The following is a 21,847-nucleotide window of genomic DNA, read 5'->3' as shown; positions in this document are numbered from 1 at the left end:
TTACTACATCATTATTCATTTGTTAATATATAAAGTCAAGTTACATTAAAGTTAGGTGAAGCAGGAGGGTCCAGTTTATGCTTATGAGTTATCTAATTCAATGTTTTACGATCAAATCTTATGGCAAAATAATTACAAACTTTATCATAAATGAAGTTCCAAATGTACAGTCTCATGCGAAGAATTTAACTTCATCTTTTTTCTCTAGTTTTATTTGATCATGTTGCTTTTATTGTACATTGTAGTCTGTCCAAATACATATGATTTGTTAAGGGAACTGAAGAAATACCATATTATAATTGGTGATTAAAATAAATGTGTATAATCTTTTACTCAATGACTCCTAAACTTTGATTTGAATTGTTCATCAGGATGATACCTTTGGGCTCAGTCTATTCCATGTTTCAACACCCATTATCAATAAACAGTGTGCTTGTTCTGTGGCGCTTTCTACACAAAGTGTTAACTCGTGGGAGGTCAATTATAGGCATCCAATTTTTAAAGCACATATTTGGTTATTCTTCATTTCAAAATGAATGTACCTGGTCCTGAGGCGGAGAGCGGAACTCCCGGGTCTTGCGGGCGGTCTCAGCAGCCGACATGGTGAAGGCTCTCATCAGCAGGTTGTAGCGGACGCGTTGGTTCTTTTGGATATCGTTGACGAACTCATCTGAATATGCGACGATGGCTTCCACTCTGTGGCGCAGCTCGCAGTCGCAGAAGTACTGCAGGAGAGTGCACATCTGAGGGGGGAGAAGAGTTTCAAATGCTCAGTAGGGTCACATTCGACAGATATTTAAAGGATGTAGGATTTTGGTAATAAAATCTATTGACCTGCAGCTTGACAGACTCTGGTAGCTTCATCTGCAGTAACCCCTCCTCCAGACCCTCCTCTTCCTCTTTGGCTTCTGCCTCCACTGCCTCCTTCTTCTTCTCCTCCTCCGCCTTCTCTACCTCCAGCTTTTCTCCTTCCGCCGCTTCCTTCTCCTCTTCTCCCTCCTCCTTAGGCTCGGCTCCTTCCTCCTTCGGCTTTCCTTCTTCTAACTCATTCAGCTCCTCCTCCTCTTCGTCTCCGACCCCTTCGTCTCCGGCATCCTCGTCCTTCTCTTCCTCGACCTCAGCAGCTCCACCCTCCTCAGCTCTCTCTCCCTCCTTCTCTTCCACTTCCTCTTTCCCACTGAACACGTGTGGGTCGATCATCTTGAGGATGTGCTTGGTGTCCTCGTCGTTGAAGATGCCCATGATGAGCAGAGTGCTGATGAGCTTCAAGATGGGGACGAAGTGGAACTCCACGCTGCCTCCGACAGGGTCCCTCATGGCCTGGCTGCCATCCAGCACGGCCTCCGTCAGCATGCTGATGGCCCGGGTCTTCAGCTCCTGAGGTGGTAAGATGAAAGATAATCAGATCAGAATCAATATGCTTTGTTTAACGACGGGGGAACAATTGCTTTTCATAATGGTTGCTCCATTTTAAAGGAAAATGAAAGGAAATTAAGTTAAAATACAATGCTACCAGAATAAAAAATAAATCTGATGGCATTTAATAACAGTTGCCCCACTGCAACTGCACTCAGACAACTCGGATTGAAAGAAAATCACTAACCCCTGAGTGATAGCAGGTCATTTTACAGTTGAATAAAATATAGTTAAATGATAGGGACAATTTAAACGTAATAAAAAGGTTCCGATGAGTCCTGTCTCGTACCTGGAGAGGGAAAACGGGGCTGAGGGTGTAGAGGTCGGGGTCGGTGCCGACAAAGTTGATGGAGGAGAAATGCAGCTTGGGCCGTAGGCAGGTAGTGAGGCCCACCCCAGGGAGGGAGTGGGCCTTCTTGGCGTCGGGGTACAGGTGGATGCTGAGCGTCTCCTGGGACATGGGCACGATGAACTCCCGGTTGGTGCCCAGGCGGGCCCGTTTGGCCGACTCAAGGTGGATGCTGATGAGCAGGTCATAGTAGCCACTGCGGAGGGGTCCGGGCAGGTAGGTGTTCTCCGTGGCGTAGAACAGCTGTGATTCGTCCACGTGGCTGCAGAGGGCGTGAGCCACACGGTTGTTGCCGAGCGCACACACGGCACAGTACAACATCAGGGTGTGGTAGTGGAACTTCATCAGATCCTTACGCTCCGACAGCTCCAGGATGTCGATACACCTGGGGGACAAAGACAGGAAACTGATCAGATAAACATACAGAGAGGAGAATGGAACAGAATAGATCAGAATGGAACGGAATGGAACAGAATAGAATACAATGGAACAGAACAGAACACAATGGGAAAGAACAGAATACATTCAAATAGAATAGAACAGAACAGAATACTATAGAATAGAATAGAATAGAACATAATGGAAAAGAACGGAATAGAACAGAACAAAACAGGTTGGATTAGAATACAACAGAATACAATAGAATAGAATGATAAGAATAGAACAGAAAATAATAAACTAGAACAGCAAATAATAGAACAGAATACTATAGAGCAGAACAGAATACAAAATGTGACCCTACAATAAATTTTCACCATGGGGCCTTGCATGAATATCCATGAATAAAATGTAACCTCTTTAGTTTTGATTTATGCCTGTGAGGCGCTTCTACTTGAACTTTGGATAAGATATGCCATGAGAAGTTTAAGTGGGAGAAGAGTGTGTCTTCCACTTAGACTTAATTCTCAACCCCTCCTTCTTTGATGTGTGTGTATAAGAAACTTTTATGCTGTCACGATCTGTCTGTGTTGTGTTTTGTCTTGTCTAGATCTGTCTTTGGTTTTCTGTCTGCGTTGTGTCTTGTCCAGATCTGTCTTTGGTTTTCTGTCTGCTTTGTGTCTTGTCTAGATCTGTCTTAGGTTTTCTGTCTGCGTTGTGTTTTGTCTTGTTTAGATCTGTCTGTGGTTCCCTATCGTTAGTTTCCCTGGTGTGTCTAATTTACCCGATTGTGTTCACCTGGTGTCCCTGGGTTTTCTCCTCCCTCCTCACCTGTGTCTTGTTTGTATGATTAGTCTTGTGTATATTTAAGTTCTGGTTTTTTGTCTGTCTTTGTCAGTTCGTCTTGTGTAATGACTTGGTCCGCGTTGAGTGTTCTGTTCAGTCTTTGTTAATAGTTTAACCTTGAAATAAAGGAGTTATTTTTTTCACTTTAATCTGCATTTGGGTCCTGCTTCCTACACACATCGTAACATTACGAACCAACCAGAGATATGGGCCCAGCAGATCCGTTTGAGCAGGAACTATTGGATTTTACCTTTTCTTTGTCTGACTGCACTAATCGATGGATGGGAGCGGTCAGGGTTCAGCAACGAGAGGCTGGTCTGGCAGATGCATGCAAGCTTACGATGAAGAATCAAGATTTGGTTAAATTCCTACCTGCCTGGCTTTTGGATTACCTCACGGTTTGTTTTCCCGATCCTGATAGACCCAGGTCTCCCAATTCCCTTTTTGATACCACACGCATCAGTATGGTCCGTCTGGCGTCAGCCCCTGCTTCTCACCCAGTGTTTGCTCCAGAACCGGTCCCGGCAGCCATGGTTCCGGCCCTGGTTCCGGCCCCAGCAGCCATGATTCCGGCTTCAGTACCGGCCCCAGTAGCCATGGTCCCCAGTTTCGGCTCCAGGACTAGCTTACCGGCCACGCGAGCTCCCCGAGTCCTGTCGGCGTACCGGCCGACTCCAGCACCTTGTCTCCTGTTGGCTGTTCAACCGACGCCAGCTCCTCGAGTCCTGTCGGCGTACCGGCCGACTCCAGCACCTCGTCTCCTGTTGGCTCTCCAGCCGACGCCAACTCCCCGTGTCCTGTCGGCGTACCGACCGACTCAAGACCCTTCTCAAGTCCCCTCTCGAGTTCCCTCTCGAGTCATCTCTCGAGTCCCCTCTCAAGTCATCTCTCGAGTCCCCTCTCAAGCCATCTCTCGAGTTCCCTCTCGAGTTCCCTCTCGAGTTCCCTCTCAAGTCATCTCTCGAGTCCCCTCTCGAGTTCCCTCTCAAGTCATCTCTCGAGTCTCCTCTCGAGTTCCCTCTCAAGTCATCTCTCGAGTCCCCTCTCGAGTTCCCTCTCAAGTCATCTCTCCAGTTCCCTCTCGAGTCACCTCTCGAGTTCCCTTTCGAGTCCCCTCTCAAGTCTCCTCTCGAGTCCCCTCTCGAGTTACCTCTCAAGTCACTTCTCGAGTTCCCTCTCAAGCCCTCTCTCTCGAGTTTCCTCTCGAGTTCCCTCTCAAGCCCTCTCTCGAGTTTCCTCTCGAGTCCCCTCTCAAGTCACCTCTCAAGTTCCCTCTCAAGTCACCGCTCAAGTTCCCTCTCAAGTCTCCTCTTGAGTCTCCGTTCAAGTTCCCTCTTGAGATCCTTCTCAAGTCACCTCTCAAGTCAACTCTCAAGTTTCCTCTCGAGTCCCCTCTCAAGCCATCTCTCGAGTTCCCTCTCGAGTTCCCTCTCGAGTTCCCTCTCAAGTCAACTCTCAAGTTTCCTCTCGAGTTCCCTCTCAAGCCCTCTCTCGAGTCCCCACTCCAGTCCCTACTCAGCCGTTGGAGGTGCCGCTGGGGGTCCTGCCAGACCTATGTCCTGTTCCGTTGGAGGTCCCGCCGACTACTCTTCTACCGGGGGTCCTGCCAACCCTATGTCCTGTCCCGTTGGGGGTCTCGCCGTCTACTCTTCTGCCGGGGGTCCTGCCAATCCCTTGTCCTGTTCCGTTGGAGGTCCCGCCGACTACTCTTCTACCGGGGGTCCTGCCAACTCTATGTCCATTGCCTTTGGAGGTTCCGCTGGGGGTCCTTCCAGCTCTATGTCCAGTCCAGTTGGAGGCCCCGCCATCACCTGTCCTGCCGGGGGTACTGCCAACCCCTTGTCCTGTTCCGTTGGAGGCCCCGCCATCATCTGTCTTGCCGGGGGTCCTACCAACACCTGGTCCTCTTCCGTGGGGGATCCTGCCGAGGCCTATCCCACCGGCTCCGGTTCCTGTTCGGCCGATACCGGGCTCTGCTCGGCCTCTGGAGCTGTCTGGTCTTCGCCCTCGAGCCCGGCCCCCTGAGGGTCGCAGTCTTCGCCCTCGATCCCGGCCCCCTGTGAGCCGCAGTCTTCGCCCTCGACCCCGGCCCCCTGAGGGCTACGGCCTTCGCCCTCGAGCCCGGCCCCCTGAGTGCCGCGGTCTTCCCCCTCAAGCCCGGCCTCCTCACTTTCCCGGCCGCGGTCCTCGCCCTCATGCTCGGCCCCCTGACTTTTCCGGCCACGGTCCTCGCTCTCATGCTCGGCCCCCTGAGTTCGCCCGCTGTGGCCTTCGCCCCTCCATAACCCCTACCTTGGACTCTGTCTTTCCCCCAGGCCGTCCGCCCGAGTCCCCCTTCTCGGCTTCTGCCTTGCCCCCGGGCCGCCCGCCCGAGATCCCTTCCTGGTCCTCTGCTGTGCCCCTAGGCGGTCAGCTCAGTCCTGTCCTCCTGACCCCCTCCACCCACCCTGGTGGCCTAGTGATGCGTCCGTCCTCCGGACCCCCTCCACCCACCCTGCTTGAGGTTTTGGACTTTTGTGGGGTTTTTTGGGACGTCTGGGATCCGTCCCTTGAGGGGGGGGTAATGTCACGATCTGTCTGTGTTGTGTTTTGTCTTGTCTAGATCTGTTTTTGGTTTTCTGTCTGCGTTGTCTTGTCTAGATCTGTCTTTGGTTTTCTGTCTGCGTTGTGTTTTGTCTTGTCTAGATCTGTCTGTGGTTCCCTGTCATTAGTTTCCCTGGTGTGTCTAATTTGCCCGATTGTGTTCACCTGGTGTCCCTGTGTTTTCTCCTCCCTCCTCACCTGTGTCTTGTTTGTATGATTAGTCTTGTGTGTATTTAAGTTCTGTTTTTTCTGTCTGTCTTGGTCGGTTCGTCTTGTGTAATGACTTGGTCTGCGGTGAGTGTTCTGTTCAGTCTTTGTTTATAGTTTAGCCTTGAAATAAAGGAGTTATTTTTGTCACTTTAATCTGCATTTGGGTCCTGCTTCCTACACACACCGTAACATATGCTATATTGTTCAGACACAGATTTGTGCTAACAAGCCTTTTGCCACATTAAGATTGTTTGATTCCCTTATACTGTCTTTTGACAATTGCTTTGAAAAACCTTAAACGCTTTTTTCCCATCGATTCCTGACTTGCAGATTCTGACCTGTTCTCCTCTGGGATGTGCAGAGCCATCATGATGAGAGGTTCCGTGCACTCCACGCTCCAGCCCAGCCTCTCGCTCACTTTGCCCACCACCGGTTTGAGGAAGTGGTTGGGCATACGACTCCAGATAACCGGGGTCAGCATCTGGACGTCCAGCCTGGGGGGGCACTGCGGGACCGGGTTGTTGCGCTCGCTGCGGAACATGGCTGCTGAGATGGGCATGATATTCTGAGGAGGCAAGGGGGGAATGTATAGAAACAGTAATAATCAAGAGAAAATAATGAGGTTGAGCCGACCGAAAATAGGTCACATTTGATACACTTTCTGTTATATTTGTATTTGTTTCTCCGTGGTTTGCTTCAGCCCTGTCACTAAGAGCTGCAGTGACCCAAATCTTAATTTTGACTACCTTTAGGCCCCCAAGAAGAAACATATTGAAGATTAAGCAGGCCCTCAGTAAACTAAATGAAGTGAAAGTGTTATATTTACAGTATGTCATTGAAAAACAAAGAAAACACATAAGAAGGACAATTGTGTTTTCCAGCTAAGCTTTTTTTCACATCCTTGTCAGTTGTCACCATTAACCAGATCATTTGAGTCTTCATTTAAAATGAATAGTAATGGAATGTTAAGTTGATATTTGTATGTTAATCAGTGCTTTTAACTGTTTAATCATTCTTAGTGTGATTGATACATCTTGCTGCCCAGGGACTGCAGATGGAAATGATCTAACTGCCTAATCTGGCATAAATCATGTGTTCTATTTTTGATATTATTGTGCTGTTTGCATGGTCCTTGTTTAAGTCATTACAAGAAAAGATGAGACAAGACAAGAACAAAACATGAAATAATGCAGATGTGCATGAGATGTAGACTCTACCCTTTACTTTGACATAGCTGTCACTGGCTAATCTCTGGTTGGCACAGACTCCAATCAGCAATGCAGTTCCATACACTTTACTGATACATTTCAACATTAAATAATTACTAAATAAGAGTTCACATTCACATTTTTTCTCTCCCTTTCCCAAATATCACTTCCATGTTTCCATTATTTTTCTCTATCTTTCCAAATACTTTTCCATATGTCTAAAATGAATGCGATAACATTTATTTTATCCCAACAGAGATTCATGAACCCTCGTCTTTTAACAAAGGTCAAGGGTAGGATGACCCGATAAGACCCATTTATTGAAATCACCAACACAAGTTTGATGTTATGATTTCAATGTGAAAGGGATATGAGACAATGTAGGCATTACGAATAAATAAAGCAATATAGCCCAAGAAGTTAAATCAGAGGCAAAAACAATAACTTTAGAAAAGTTAAATCGTTCTGCAGTGTGTAAGCAACAGTGGTTTCTGACCTTGAGTTTGCCCAGCTCCAGCTGCACCAAGTTTTGATTGGATGGCTGAACGAAGACAGCGGGGAACAGCTTGGTGTTTGGCTCCACCTGAAAGGAAACACCTCTGGTTTCAATGCTCCACACTGTAACATCACTACATTTAAGCAGATACAAATAGCCTTTCCTTACCTGGTAAAAGGTGTTTATCTCCTTTCCATTGGCTGTAAAGGTCATGAGACCGGTTGCCAGATCAACCAAGCAGCCAATAACCATGTCCTCCTGGCTGAAGCGGGTCTGCTGATTGCTGACCAGGTCCCCTCCCCACACCATATAACAGTTACTGTGCTTCATGCTGCAGAGAAAAAGCAAAACTCATCTCAACTCTAAAGTTAAGTGTGGTGAGTACATGGAAAGAAAGAGAAAACATTTTTTTAAAGTGGCATATGGGGAAGATATAACTGAAGAAAAGAAAGGGAACGAGTATAGAACTTTGAGGGACACCACAAAATATAAAAGACAATAACAAGTTCCTTATTGCTTCAATACTAATATTAGTTAGTCCGATAGGAGGTTTAAGTAGTTTTAAAGAGGCATATTTTGCTAATTATTACAAATCATTTTTGTATTTTGTGCCTGTACTGTCTCTATGCTTTAATGTCCAAAAAGGTCTTTATTTTTCTCATACTACCTGTGCTGCAGCACCTTTTTGTCAGAGAGAAAACTCCCTCTTGAGGGGTCACAGGGAAATGAGCCTTTACAGAACATTTACAGGCAAAGAAAACCTATATACAGTAACACCCTCCAGGAAAGGGGAAACCCAAAGAGGATAATGCTACTGAACATCATTTTAAGTAGAAACCGAAACCAAACAATAATAGTTATTTACAAGTGTAAGAAAAGTGTATTTATTAATGCTGTAAAAATTATCGCGTTAACGGCGGTAATTAATTTGTTGAATTAATGGGTTAAAATATTTAACGCATTTAACGCATGCGCAGAATGGCCCGCCCCATAAATCCCACCAGTGGCAGCGCCAGGGTATGGCTGGGGTAGGCTACAGCCATACCAAGAAATGGCTTAGCCCCACCTTAGCTCCACCATGAAAAATGATTTTAAAGTAAGCAAAATAAAGTCCGCCAACTTGTGCGGATTAAATTGCACAGACAGCAGTTAGTAAGATGGATTTCAGTAGCCACTTGTCTGGAAATACCGAAGACCAGAAACGGTTTTGAAAACTTTTGTCACATAGTGATTGTCTTCTCAATAGAACATCTTTGATAATGTCTTCTGGCCCATCAGAATCAAGATAACGGCGTGGTGTTGTTGCAGGAAGTCCCGACGGAGAATACTTTTGCTGTAGTACATCTCTACTATATACATACAACATTACATAGAAAATCAACACGTAATGAAATAAGACCCCACGGTTTGTGGGCTGTCTTTCATTTTGACACACAGAACAATGTTATAATAAACATACATACTGTATGTTAAATGGATATATCCGCCTTCTTTCATTTATCTTTCCATTCCCACAACAATATACATAAAGAAATGGCATATTTTGGACAGTTTGAATGGTGATTAATCATGATTAATTAATTTTTAAACTGTGATTAATCCGATGACAATTTTTAATCGTTTGACAGCCCTATTATTTATATATATATATATATATATATATATATATATATATATATATATATATATATATATATATATATACACATTTATTACTGATCTCTGTCCTTTATCCCCCTAGCGTGCACATAGAGGATCAGTCCTTAATCACATTACATATTAAACAAAGATTGAATAGTTAATAAATACATGGTCTGTACATGTTCTGGCATTGCTATTGCAAATAGCATATTTAAATATGGGAAAGACTTACCTGTCATGTATGTTGCCTTTGTCATCTCCAACAGTAACAGTGACACTGCGCACTTTGGAAAGGTCAAAGCCTGGATCATACTGGTGGTAGTCCGGAGTGACCCAGCCAATCCACACACCAGAAGGCTCCTGCCCAGCGAAGATCCTCACAGAATAGTAATACTGAAAAAAGGAAACAGGTAAGATAACAGAAAACATAGAAGACAGTAATATTGGATTGTCTAGAAATGCTATAATAGCTTGATCCATGGACATTGGAGGGATACTTTTAACCTGTGCCTATCCTAGAATAGTAGCGTATAGAGTTTAGCTTACAGTGGTGGTATTCAGGATGAACTCAGGGTCATCTCTGTCGTCCGGGACCACATCTTCCACCAAACGTGGCACTGTTGGAGGGGCAGGACCAGGAGAGAGAGGAATCATGGCAACCTTCTTGGCCTTGGCGAAGAATCTTTATGTGGAAAAAGAGAGAAAACAAATGCTTTGGACACTTAGATCTGAATGCTGGGGGATGGGTAGGCCTTTTTGACCCATGTTTAGTCCTTAGAACATGGTTAACTAAAGCTCCCAAAAAGTGTGCAGGGGGTTGATGCAAATGTTCTTAGTGGCCAAATGGTGCAGTTAAACCATCCGTGTCAGTCCGTGAAGTAATTTAGAATAATTTTATGTAAATGAACTTGCAAGGATAACCACTTTAATTGCTATTTCTTTTAAATCATTATGGTCAAGATGTTAAAGTGGACCTATTATGCTATATTGGAAAAATATATTGTAGGGCCATACCTATACAAAACATGTCTGTGAAGTTTTTTGCTTAAAATACCTTAAACAGATCACCCATTGTAGCCATGCCTCATAATGCTCATACCCTTCTTTTGCAGCCCTGTTAGAGAAACTCGGATTTTGGGTCCTTAGCTTGAAAAGAAAAAAGAGGAGGCGGAGCTAATGCCTGATCAGAATTCTACCGGAGATAAAGTACAATTCGGCTGTGATAAAACACCATCCTGTTCTAAACCACATCAAGGATTATTTCTGAAACAGTATGGAGCTCAAATGCTTTTTTCTCTTGCGGGTTTATCACAACGTGAGTTCCTTTTTTTATTTCCTTCTTTTTAAACACATGTGCTCTACAGTACAGGTTAGCTCTGAGTGTTAGTGAGGCTTGCTAATGTAAACAAAGACGAAATTACGTCCAAAAGACGTCAGGCATTGTTTCTGATAGCAACTTTCTGTGGGTCCGCCGCCGATCTGACGTCATATCAGCAGCAAATCTGTATCCGCTCGTTGTACCCCCGTTCTATATCGTATAAGGCTTCGCCCTCTAAGGCTATCGCTATTGGGTAATCCCACTGCGCATGTGCAGCACTGACAGACTTAATCCACGCCCACCTATGACGTGGGCCCCATCTACGGCCTCACTTCCATATAAATAGGAAGTAGGACCGACAATCTGCTCCCACTTTTCTTCAGCACTCCGTAGTGGCAGAAGCACAGTAGCAGGCACATTAGAAATCAAAGATTCCTCCCTTTAAAAGCTTTGTTTCTAGTGGTAAAATGGAGATAGGGCAGGTAAGTCGAGGCTGCGTCTTTCATGTGAGCCGGGCTACATTATGTGCTTTGACAGGCACTCACAGTGTGAGTCCTGCTTGGGATTAGAGCATGCGAACGCGGCTCTCACTCCCCAGGTGTCATGCTCACTATGTGCCCATCTCCCTCTGGCCCTCAGACAGCAGAGAGCGGACGCTCTCGCTGCTGCTGCGGTCGAGGATGATTGGCCCGTCCAGAAGGCTTACTCCGTGAACGAAGCCCTTGATTTCCTGGGTCCGAGTGGAGGGCACGATTCGGATGTCTACTCCCACACCATTCATGGATCACCAGGTGGTTCCCCCATCCTCTCTCTCATCCGGATGGAGGGGACAGAGCTGGGTCCCGGAGTCGGTCCGGCAGACGAACCAGTGGTCCCTCTGGCGGAATTCTCCTGGAACTCCCGGAGATCCGGCGGACCCTAGGGCCCTAAGGGCTCCGGTGTCCACATACGTTCCCCTCACGAAGGTGGAGGGATTTACGGATGAGGGATTTACGGATTTGGGTTTTCCGACCGTGCCTCCTTTAGAGCCGAGCCTCACAGCGTTCTTTGGGGTTACGTAGGACAGCACGGTTGCCGGACGGCGACCCATGTTGGCTGCCCCCAGAGATCAGTTTGTCGCCCGACAGACCGACAGGATGCACCAGTGTGCTTACCAGGTGTCAGCTGCGGCAAACAACATAGCGTTGCTGTCAAATTCCATGGTGCGTATATCTGAGCAGTCCAAAACCATGTCCTCAGTGGAGGCTGAGGAGATCGGTAAGGCAGCCAGCACTGCACTTACCCTGAGCGCGGCAGTCGCAGTCTCGCAGGCACGGATTGCCGCGTGGGCGACTCAGGTCCACCGGTACCTCTGGGACTCCTTCACACTAGGAGACTCCATAGGTGGTTTATTCGCCTGTGCATCGACCCCGTGCGTCAGAAGAGACGCATGGTGTACATTCCTCCTTCCGTGGGTTTGGATTTAACCTACTGGAAAAATCTCCACGTCCTGTCAGTGGGGGTTCCCCTGGGCAGAGTGACGTCACACACAGCAGTGTTCACAGACGCATCTCTCGCAGGATGGGGAGGAACGTGCAAGTCACAGGCATGGCCTTCGCCCTCGAGCCCGGCCCCCTGAGTTCCCCAGCCGCAGCCTTCGCCCCCTCGAGCCCAGCCCCCTGACTTTCCCAGCCGCTGCCTTCTCCCTCGAGTCCGGCCCACTAATTTACCCCGACGAGGCCTTCACCCCTGTCTTCGGCCCCCCTGAGTTTCCCCGCCGCGGACTTCCCTGCTCTGTTGCTGTTCCCCCGGCCCTCCGCACGAGTCCCCCTTCTCGGCCTCTGCTTTGCCCCCGGGCCATCCGCCCGAGTCCCCCTTTCTCGGCTTCTGCTTTTCCCCCTGAAAAGCTGTTTGTGTGGGAGCAGATTGTATTTATACGGAACTGAGGCCGTATGTGGGGCCTAGGGGTGTCACGGTTACCGGTGTAGACGGTAACCGCGCTAAAATATTTTGACGGTGAGATAACCTTCTGAATTTCAAAACACGGTGTTATGTCGGTGGGTTAAATTACCGCACACCGTTACACCGGGAGAGCTTTCATTTCCCTAATACTCCCACGGTTACACTGTATTACACTGTTACCGCGCTAAATACTTTGCATTTCAAAACATAATGTTATCTATGTGCGTTACTAGAGCTCTACACCACACACGTGACACTTTCGAACGTTCGCAGGCGCCACTAGTCCTAGGTTCTTTTATCACACTCTCTCACTTTAAGCATGGCAGCAGAAGAAGGAAGCCGCGATGGTACCATTTTTCCACCTTCTAAGCGCAGAAGATCAGAAGTGTGGTCCTACTTTGGATATTTAAAAAACTCCGAGGGGCAACTGGTGGAGGACGGTGCCCCCGTGTGCAGGACATGCCGGCGGAAGGTATCCGCGAAAGGGAGCAACACATCGAATTTGCTCACTCATCTACGAGACCATCACCCGCAGCTGCACAGCCAGTGCAAGGTATATTTGTTAATATTAACACATAGTTTTAGCTGAAATGCTCGAAATAACTTTTGCCTTCGGGTAAAGGGGAAATGTAACAATTATATCCGACTGTCAATAATGTTAAATCTTGATAATAATCATTTACATTACATTAGCAAATGCACCTGCTCTCGTGTGTTCACCATTCTTAGATCGGCGCTAAACGCCATTCTAAGCTAAGTTGAATAGCTAAACTTTGATATGCCATGAGACAGTGAAAATAGTGCAGTGAAACACATTAATGATTAAGTTACTTCTGACTTTGGGTCAAGGGATAATGCAACGATATACCCGATTGTCTAAAATGTTAAACCTTGATATTAAATGTCAGTGTAAGCACGCCCACTGCTAGCATTTTAAAATACATCCTACTGCGGTGCCATGCTCTATTCGTTGGTAGCTAGTGCACTACTAAACGCCATTGTAAGGCGCTAAAAAAACCAGTTTTGCCTTACCTCGTTGTTGAATCCTGCACTTCTCATAGAGTTTTTTTTTATTTTTAACATTATATTGTAATAAACACTCTACTTTTTAACCCATTGCTGAATGCCCCCTATTTCCATGTACTCTCATCTCCAGGTTGGATGTGGATGTTTGGGGAACAACGTTGTTGTTCGAGGTCTTCGGATCGGTACCTGGTCACCTTAATGTTAACACTAAAAAAAAAAAAAATTACCGAGATAATATCGTAAACCGTGGTAATTTTGGTCACAATAACCGTGAGCCGAAAATTTCACACCGTGACACCCCTAGTGGGGCCTACGTCATAGGTGGGCATGGCTTAAGATTTTCAATTTCAGGTTTTAACCAGGAGATGGCGCTTCATTCACAAATACAGAAAGACAAGTTTCATGGACTTTCAGTTGTGTTTTGAAGAGCATTTGAACACATCAATATTTTAGATCAACTAAAGTATATCTAATCTTGTAATTCAATAATATATAGTCTTTATATATTAAATAATCATAATTATAATGTAAATGTTTACATTACACTTCTTTATTTGTTATGCTCATACTTTAACCTTTACAATCGTTTGCTTTAATATGCAGCATATTTTTGTGTTTGCTTCCTCCTGCTCCCTTTCGGACACATACTGTATGATTTATTATTATTATTAATATGAAGATATTATTAAGATAAGATAAGATGTTACTTTATTGATTGAACATTTTAGTTTAGAATGTGCTGTCCCACGGTAATTCAGAAGGCTCACAGGTCACATTCCGACCATTATTTAAAACAATAGGTGCTTTCACACCTTCTACAGTTTGATTTGTATAAAGGGAGCTCTGTCAGTTTTCGAATTACCCATTTGCTTTCGGGGAGCCCTATTTTTCAGAGCACATCCTGCTACTAAATATGTCACACGCACGCTCTGTTGACTGGCGCAGCAGCGCGGATGCGATCAATTGCTATAAAAACACTCTTCTACTAACACAGACGGTGTCACTATGCCGGCGGATGTGGCCGTTGTTGAAGCCTCTTCAGGCTCCGCATCGGCAGGCCTCTCCCTCGGTGTGGAGCTATCAAACTCGACCCTAACGCCGCTTACAGCCGGCAAACTAAAAGTTGTTTTCCGTTCACGTTGTCATTTTTAGACTCCTTCGCTTATTTGCTTGTGAATCCAAAAGCTGTGACGCTTGGCTGTTTTCGTTTTGCCATATTTTTTTTATTACACAGCCAGAGTTAAAAAAATATCAATATGAACATTTCAAATACCGCGCCGGCATCACTGCCATAATCATAGCAACGTAAGTAAGAATGCAGCGCCACCACATACAGATGGCAACACCCAGACATATTCACAAATATAAAACAAATATTCAGAAACTGTAATGAACAATAACTATTATTTATTTCAAGAACTGTTATTTACAGAAACTCAACATTTCTAATCTGTGTGACACAAATATGCACGATTGTTTTGGGCTCCCCCTATTTATCTCAAAGTCAGCCTTCAGGGGAGCTCCCTCCCTCTTCGGGGGAGCCAAGCTCCTCCTAGCTCCCCCCCATTTCGAACAGTGTCTGTGGCTGAATGGCAAGCGATTAGGTGCGGCGCATTTGTCATAGGTGATCAGAGCTAACTGCCTGCCGTCAGATTTCATTTAAAAAACAGATCTGATTTTAAGACTATTTCTGCGCTCATAAAGAATGATAAGAATAAGAATAATGCGTATTGAACTGGTTTCATTCACTAGTGAGTTTATTTAATACTAGAACCGCCAATCGGGTCAATTTGTGTGATGTGTGTTGTGTGTGTGCAATGTAACTTTTTTTCAATAAAATATTAAAGTCTCCCAGTCTCTGACTTTTCCTGAAAGTGTGTTATGTAGCACCCTATGTTGTTAAAAATTGCATTCTAATAGCGGGATTTGACAGGTTTAGGTAGGCCTATACAAAAACCTCTGGCGGTTCTAGTGTTAAGGTAATTAGGTACAGTAGAAACCCTTTTTTATCAGTAACGAATTTAGCAGTTGAACATAAAAGTCAACTAACTGAGGGTCACTTGCAATGACAGTGTTGTGTCTAACTGTAAGCTTGTCACTCAGAGTAACCTACCATTAATTTAGCTGCTGGAGAAGAAAGATCAAGGGGGGAGGGGGGGAGAGAGCTGTGGTTGATGGGCCATTAGTTGTGTAAATACACAGCTGAGAGCTGCCGTTTCATTCAGACTGTTTAAAAAACTGGAACAACGGACCATTTTTCTTAGCGGATGCATGTCAATTTAAATCAATACATACAACTATTTTTTAAATCAATACATACAACTATTTTTTAAATCAATAAAAACATTTTCTAAATCCATAAAAGCATTTCAATTAATATTGGGAGTCATGTCGTTACTTTGTTGAGAATGTGGCCATGTAATAAGCGGGATAATTTGCAGCGACTTGTTCCTTATGGGGAAAATAACACCCGTCATGTGTGTGTAGAGGTGTGTGTGGTTAAAACACTTTCATGAAGTGAAGGAATTTCCTTCTATAAAACAGCTGTGGGCAGCAGTGAGTGTCACGGACATGAATTCATAGATCAAGGCAGACTGGTGCACACACTCTCCTGTCCTGCCAGGCGACACGCCCGTTCTAAGCCGTGTCCCTCACTCCTCACATCCCAAGCATCCCCACAAGTGTATTATGTTGTTACATCGTTTCAGATGTTATGTTTCAGTTGTGCTCTGTCTATGTTCAGTGATGCAAACTTGTGAACAGCTGTTAGAACGGGCTGTTCAGGTGTTCAGAGCAGAGCTCCCTGTCGGAGCGGCAGAGCGTGATGTGAACTGAAAAGTTTTTCTGTGGCAATATTATTTAAGGAATCGTTGAGCTAGCTAGCTAGCATACATTGTCACTATCTGCTAACGTTAGCTTTAGCCTTCTATTTCTAATAGTTTTTTTCATAGGCTATAAACAGAGGTGGTATAAGTATATATATTGTACTTGAGTAAAAGTAGAAGTACTCAGATCTTGTACTTGAGTAAAAGTAGAAGTACTCAGATCTTGTACTTGAGTAAAAGTAGAAGCACACAGATCTTGTACTAGAGTAAAAGTAGAAGTACTCAAATCTTTTACTTGAGTAAAAGTAGAAGCACACAGATCTTGTACTTGAGTAAAAGTAGAAGCACACAGATCTTGTACTAGAGTAAAAGTAGAAGCACTCAGGTCTTGTACTTGAGTAAAAGTAGAAGCACACAGATCTTGTACTAGAGTAAAAGTAGAAGTACTCAGGTCTTGTACTAGAGTAAAAGTAGAAGTACTCAGATCTTATACTTGACTAAAAGTAATAGTCCCAGAGTGTAGGAATACTCTGTTACAGTAAAAGTCCTGCATTCAAAATGTTCCTCAAGTAAAAGTAGAAAAGTATTATCATCAAAATATAGTGAAAGTAGCGACAGTAAAAGTAGTCATTGTGCAGATTGGTCCATTTCAGAATAATAGATATGATATGTTTTATAATGATTGATCATGAAAGTGTTCTCAAAGCTGCTAAAGGTGCAGCTAGTTTGAATGACTTTGTATACAGCAGGGTAGCTTGTGGATTTACTCCAGGTGGAACTAAAGTCTGATTTAACACTTGATTATATTTTACTTAATTAATCCAGATCTGTGAAGTAACTAAAGGTATTAAATACATGTAGTGGAGTAGAAGTACACCATGTACCTCTGAACTGTAGTGGGGTAGAAGAACAAAGTAGCAAAACATTGAAATACTTAAATAAAGTACAAGTATCTCAAAATTGTGCCCAAGTATAGTACTTGTTGAGTTTATGAACTTAGTTACTTTACACCATGTGACTATAAAGATAAAAAGACTTAAGCCTTGCACAGAGGCCTGAAAATACATTTTCAAAATGCTCAACAGTGCTGCCAAAAGTATAAACTGACTGCTCCACAATTTGAAATAAATGCTTTTATATATTTCTATTAGATGTGACTCTTTGGCGTTTCTGTTATTATTAACACTGCTGCTTTAGTTGTTCTGACTGCTAAAATCCTCTGTCATTCCGTGGGGTGGGGGAGCCGGGGGCTCGGATCCTTGTCACCTTTTTCATACCTGATGAGTTTGCATCCCTGTATGTTAAAAAGCCTCAGTCACCTTAATTCATGTAATAAAAACATCTCAGGTCAGTAACACTCAAAGCTAAATGTGCAATACCATGTTCAGCTATGTTACTATTTATAATGTTATTGTTGTTACATCAGAAGATGTACATATTGAAATGATTTCTTAACTTACAGTAGGCTATTTTTTACAATGTGTGTTGGAAGGATTTATTAAATGACAATGAATATTGTCATTGTTGAAGGCTTTTAGAGAAGGGTGAACTATAAGCCTGAATTACATAACATTTTATACCTAAAAATATAAAAGCCACAATAAATAAGTCACAATTATTGTAGTTATTTTTACCTCCCGTATTGCTTTCAACCCACCAGCTTTTATGGTGTTGTTACGTCACTAACTGTAAGCTTGTCACATACAGTCTATGGTCACTCAGAGTAACCTACTGTTAATTTAGCTGCTGGAGAAGAAAGATCAGGGGGGGAGGGGGGGGAGAGAGCTGTGGTTGATGGGCCATTAGTTGTGTAAATACACAGCTGAGAGCTGCCGTTTCATTCAGACTGTTTAAAAAACTGTAACAACGGACTATTTTTCTTAGCGGATGCATGTGAATTTAAATCAATACATACAACTATTTTTTAAATCAATAAAAACATTTTCTAAATCCATAAAAGCATTTCAATTAATATTGGGAGTCATGTCGTTACTTTGTTGAGAATGTGGCCATGTAATAAGCGGGATAATTTGCAGTGACTTGTTCTTTATGGGGAAAATAACACCCTTCATCCAGATGAGGATCCCTCCGCTACACTTTGGGATCCTGATCGACCGACGAAACTCCTTTAAAATATACATATTTTTGGTGAATTACTGAGTTTAGGCACGTTAATAACGTTTTAATGAAGTTGAATACAGTATATTCATATGTGTCAGTGATTAAATGTCAATTCGGCGAACATAAACATAAATGATCGTGGTGAAGATGATGATTAAATTAGGATTAAAAATCGAGAGCTGGGCTGCATTTCCTCCCGTTCTTTTTTTTCGAATAACAATTTTTTTTTGTTAAATAACAACATGGTGATGTTTTGTAAATGATTACATGTCTCTTATTTAGCACAGTAGTATGATATCCGTGACATATGGATCTTAACAAAGTTCCGCTGTACATCCAGCATACTGTATCTCACTTTATTTCACATGAGCTCCAGTGTGGAACCCCACTGCACCCCCTGGTGGATCAATGATCCATTGCAGCTGGCTTCATTATAATTACATTTATCTATCACAGGGGCGGTCTCAAGTCAAGCTGGAGGTTTTCCCTTGAGCGAGGGCAGATCACGTACCAATCACGGCTCTCGCGTTTCAAACTGTCTGAAATGAATCGCTAAATCTGTAACCCCCGTTTTTAAAAGATTTGGGTACGGAGGAAAAGAAAAAGGGTTTTATTTTATGACGCTGCGTGAGTTCCCCGACACACCGGGGACACATATTTGTGTATAAAAGACATCAAAAATTGGATTTTGCATGATAGGTCCCCTTTAAGTTAAAATATCCTAAAAGCCAAATCTGCAGATTAGAGGCAGGAATCCTGCTCTCTGGGCCCCATTGATAAGGAGGATGGCATTTATGTTCTTGGAAGTCAGGCCCTCGTTGCTTTCGGCACCACTGACCAACTCTCATAACAATGAATGAGGCAAACCCTTTGATGCTGTATCCAGTTCTCATTATACACCCATTGGATTAATGCTTCCCACCTTAAATACTTTGCAGGCTTGTTCCTCTTCTCTCAAAGAAACAGCCTGCCACACTTACCCTTTTTTCTTTCCCTTTTCCGACACTGAGTCCTTCTCATTCTCCATGGAGAGCTCCTTCGCCACAGACGGCTCCTTCTTGTCGTCCTCCTGCTCCTTGCGGCCAGCAGACCTTTTCAGAACCTCAAACTCTGAGTCGGGTTCCACCACTATCACCTCCTCTTCAGGTATGGTAAGGGCCCGGGTGAGAGGGGTTGTGCCTGCTGTGATCTTGAAGGTCTCGTGGAACTGGACCGGCATGCTGAGTCTGAGGAACATCATGTCAGTGTTGGCGTTCTGCGAGCCAAAGGTCCTGTGTGTCAGCTTCAGACAGGGGGCGCTGTCCACCGTCCCATCCACACGGGAGATCTGGGAGACAATAGGTTTAAAGGTAAAAAGATTATCAGTTTTCACATGTCAAGCTTCTTATATCATTAAAAGGGTGACTGAGTTATTACCTCAATATGATTGTGATCGTGGAGTACAGGCACGAACTGGGGCAGACTTTTACTGAACCACATGGTGATGTCTCGCTTCATGTTGATGGCGAAAGGTTCAAAACCTTCCTGTAGGCCACAGATGGCAAAGTAGCGCAGGCTGCTGACATTCTGTCCGAGATTAATCCTGCCAACCTGACCCAGGCCCAGCGCACACACTGGGATAAAACCTGATGAGTGAAACCACAGGAATTAATAATAGGGAAAGTTATTTTCTGATTACTATACATTTGTGCTGATATCTCATACAGAATAAACCCAAATACGTTTTTGGAAATATTGTTTTCCTGTTAGTGTTGCACAATTAATCATGGTTCTATCAAATGCGCAGTAAGTACAATATTCGCTAAAGGCAAAATATGTAAAAAATACTGGAAAGGCGTACTGTGGAGCTGTGGAGAGAAGTCCTGGCATATAAACATTAATCTAAAGACTCGTTTTGTACAGATCACACACAAAATGGTTCTTCACTCTGATATCGAAAAATGACATATCATTGCGATATCAGCCAAAATCGTCCAGCAACTTTCCGTTACTGCTAATTATTCTGATCAAATAAGGTTCTATGGCTCTTACCTTCACCAATCTCGATGTCTTTGAACGCCATATCTGAGCCCGAGTCACTGATCAACATTTCTCCGTTGAGCGTGAACATGATGTTATTATCAGTCAGGTCGATCATACAACCGACGACATCGCCCGACAGCCACTGGCGACCGAAAGGATCATTGCCAACATGCCATCGTTGAGCCTGGAGAGGGTTACATCAATCATTTATCTATAAGACACTGCCTCCAAATTCCATTCGAAAAAAACAGAGACATCAATGTCAGGCCGTAATGTACTCGTATTTTTCTGACAACAGATTTGCTAAGAAAAAGTCAAGATACACAAAAAAGTGCCTCGAAAAATTGTAAAGAAAGTCATTATTATCACCGAAATGTGGTTATTATCAAGTCCAGCATACATCTTAAAGGTGGGGTAGGTAAGTTTCAGAAACCGGCTCGAGTGCACTAAAATTTGAAAGTACACAGCCAAAAAAAATCCGCCCCTTCCTTCAGACTTCCTTACAGAGCACCTCCTCCGCGAGAGCAGGCTGCAGTAACGTTACATATCAGGCAAAGCTAAACACATCTAGGTTAACAATACTACACAGCCAAAGCAACTCCGATATTGACTCTGGTTTGACTTCTCCTAGTTTCCACTTTCTTTTTGTTCCTAATTTGCTCCGTTACATTTTTTCTTTTGCGACCAGTAGACGATGTTGAACCTAACTCTGCCATGGTGAAAGTGGCCGCCTGTTGCTGGCGAGTCATTAAAGTACTGCTGCAATGCACTCCCAATGACGGCACGCCCAATGAGGGCATGAGATACATTTGTGCGTGCACGAGATGGAAGGCTGACAGACAGGGCGGCAATCCGGCTAAACGGATTGGTTGTAGTTTTTACAGTATTACGGGTTCCACAGATGACATTTTTTTATGGATTTTTTGTCAAAGCACTTAAGATATTCATTGCTATCGGGATGTTAAGAGAATTCCATGGAATATAACAAAAAGTGTATCTCGAGCCGGTTTCTGAAACTTACCTACCCCACCTTTAAGTGATTTCACAATCTCAAAATGTCTTTAAAATTCTACAATTGTTTTTGTTTGATGGGCAAAGAGTGGACTTACTGAAAATAACTAATATTTATCTGTTCAAATGTGTAAGTCTAACTACAAGACAGTCTAAACCTGACATATTGGCCTGTCATTGATTTGGGACTGACCTTATTTCCGTTGAAAACGTAGGCCAGCTCATCAGCTCCCAGCTCGTTGTCAGAGCGGACACTGGGACGGGCCCAGCCCACTCTCATCTCCCCCGTGGTGACCGCCTCAAACTCAAAGTACCACTTCCCCTGGGTGATCGCGTACGACTTCTCCGCCCTGAAGATCCGTATCTTGTCCCCGCGGGTGTTCTCAAGGCCATGGCCCGCTGCATGGAAAGCATGAGGGATTAAGAAACATTGAGATTTTGAGGATGTGGATGATA

The 21,847-nt window shown here is 44.1% G+C and overlaps 1 protein-coding gene across 1 annotated transcript in view; it reads right to left on the bottom strand.

Annotated features, from left to right (window-relative positions):
• Positions 1–21,847, bottom strand: part of ryr1b (ryanodine receptor 1b (skeletal)) — a 145,438-nt gene that overhangs the window by 67,877 nt on the left and 55,714 nt on the right. The window contains 12 exon segments of the mRNA XM_079673789.1: positions 543–743; positions 835–1,377; positions 1,706–2,150; positions 6,121–6,347; positions 7,487–7,573; positions 7,655–7,817; positions 9,360–9,520; positions 9,674–9,809; positions 19,339–19,685; positions 19,775–19,983; positions 20,390–20,564; positions 21,585–21,790. Coding sequence (XP_079529915.1) covers positions 543–743; positions 835–1,377; positions 1,706–2,150; positions 6,121–6,347; positions 7,487–7,573; positions 7,655–7,817; positions 9,360–9,520; positions 9,674–9,809; positions 19,339–19,685; positions 19,775–19,983; positions 20,390–20,564; positions 21,585–21,790 — 2,900 coding nt within the window.

The sequence above is a fragment of the Notothenia rossii genome (genome assembly GCF_949606895.1).
Source record: "Notothenia rossii genome assembly, chromosome: 4".
In the NCBI taxonomy this organism is placed as follows: Eukaryota; Metazoa; Chordata; class Actinopteri; order Perciformes; family Nototheniidae; genus Notothenia; species Notothenia rossii.
Note: the sequence above shows the minus strand (reverse complement) of the source record. Positions and strands in the feature narration are given on the sequence as shown.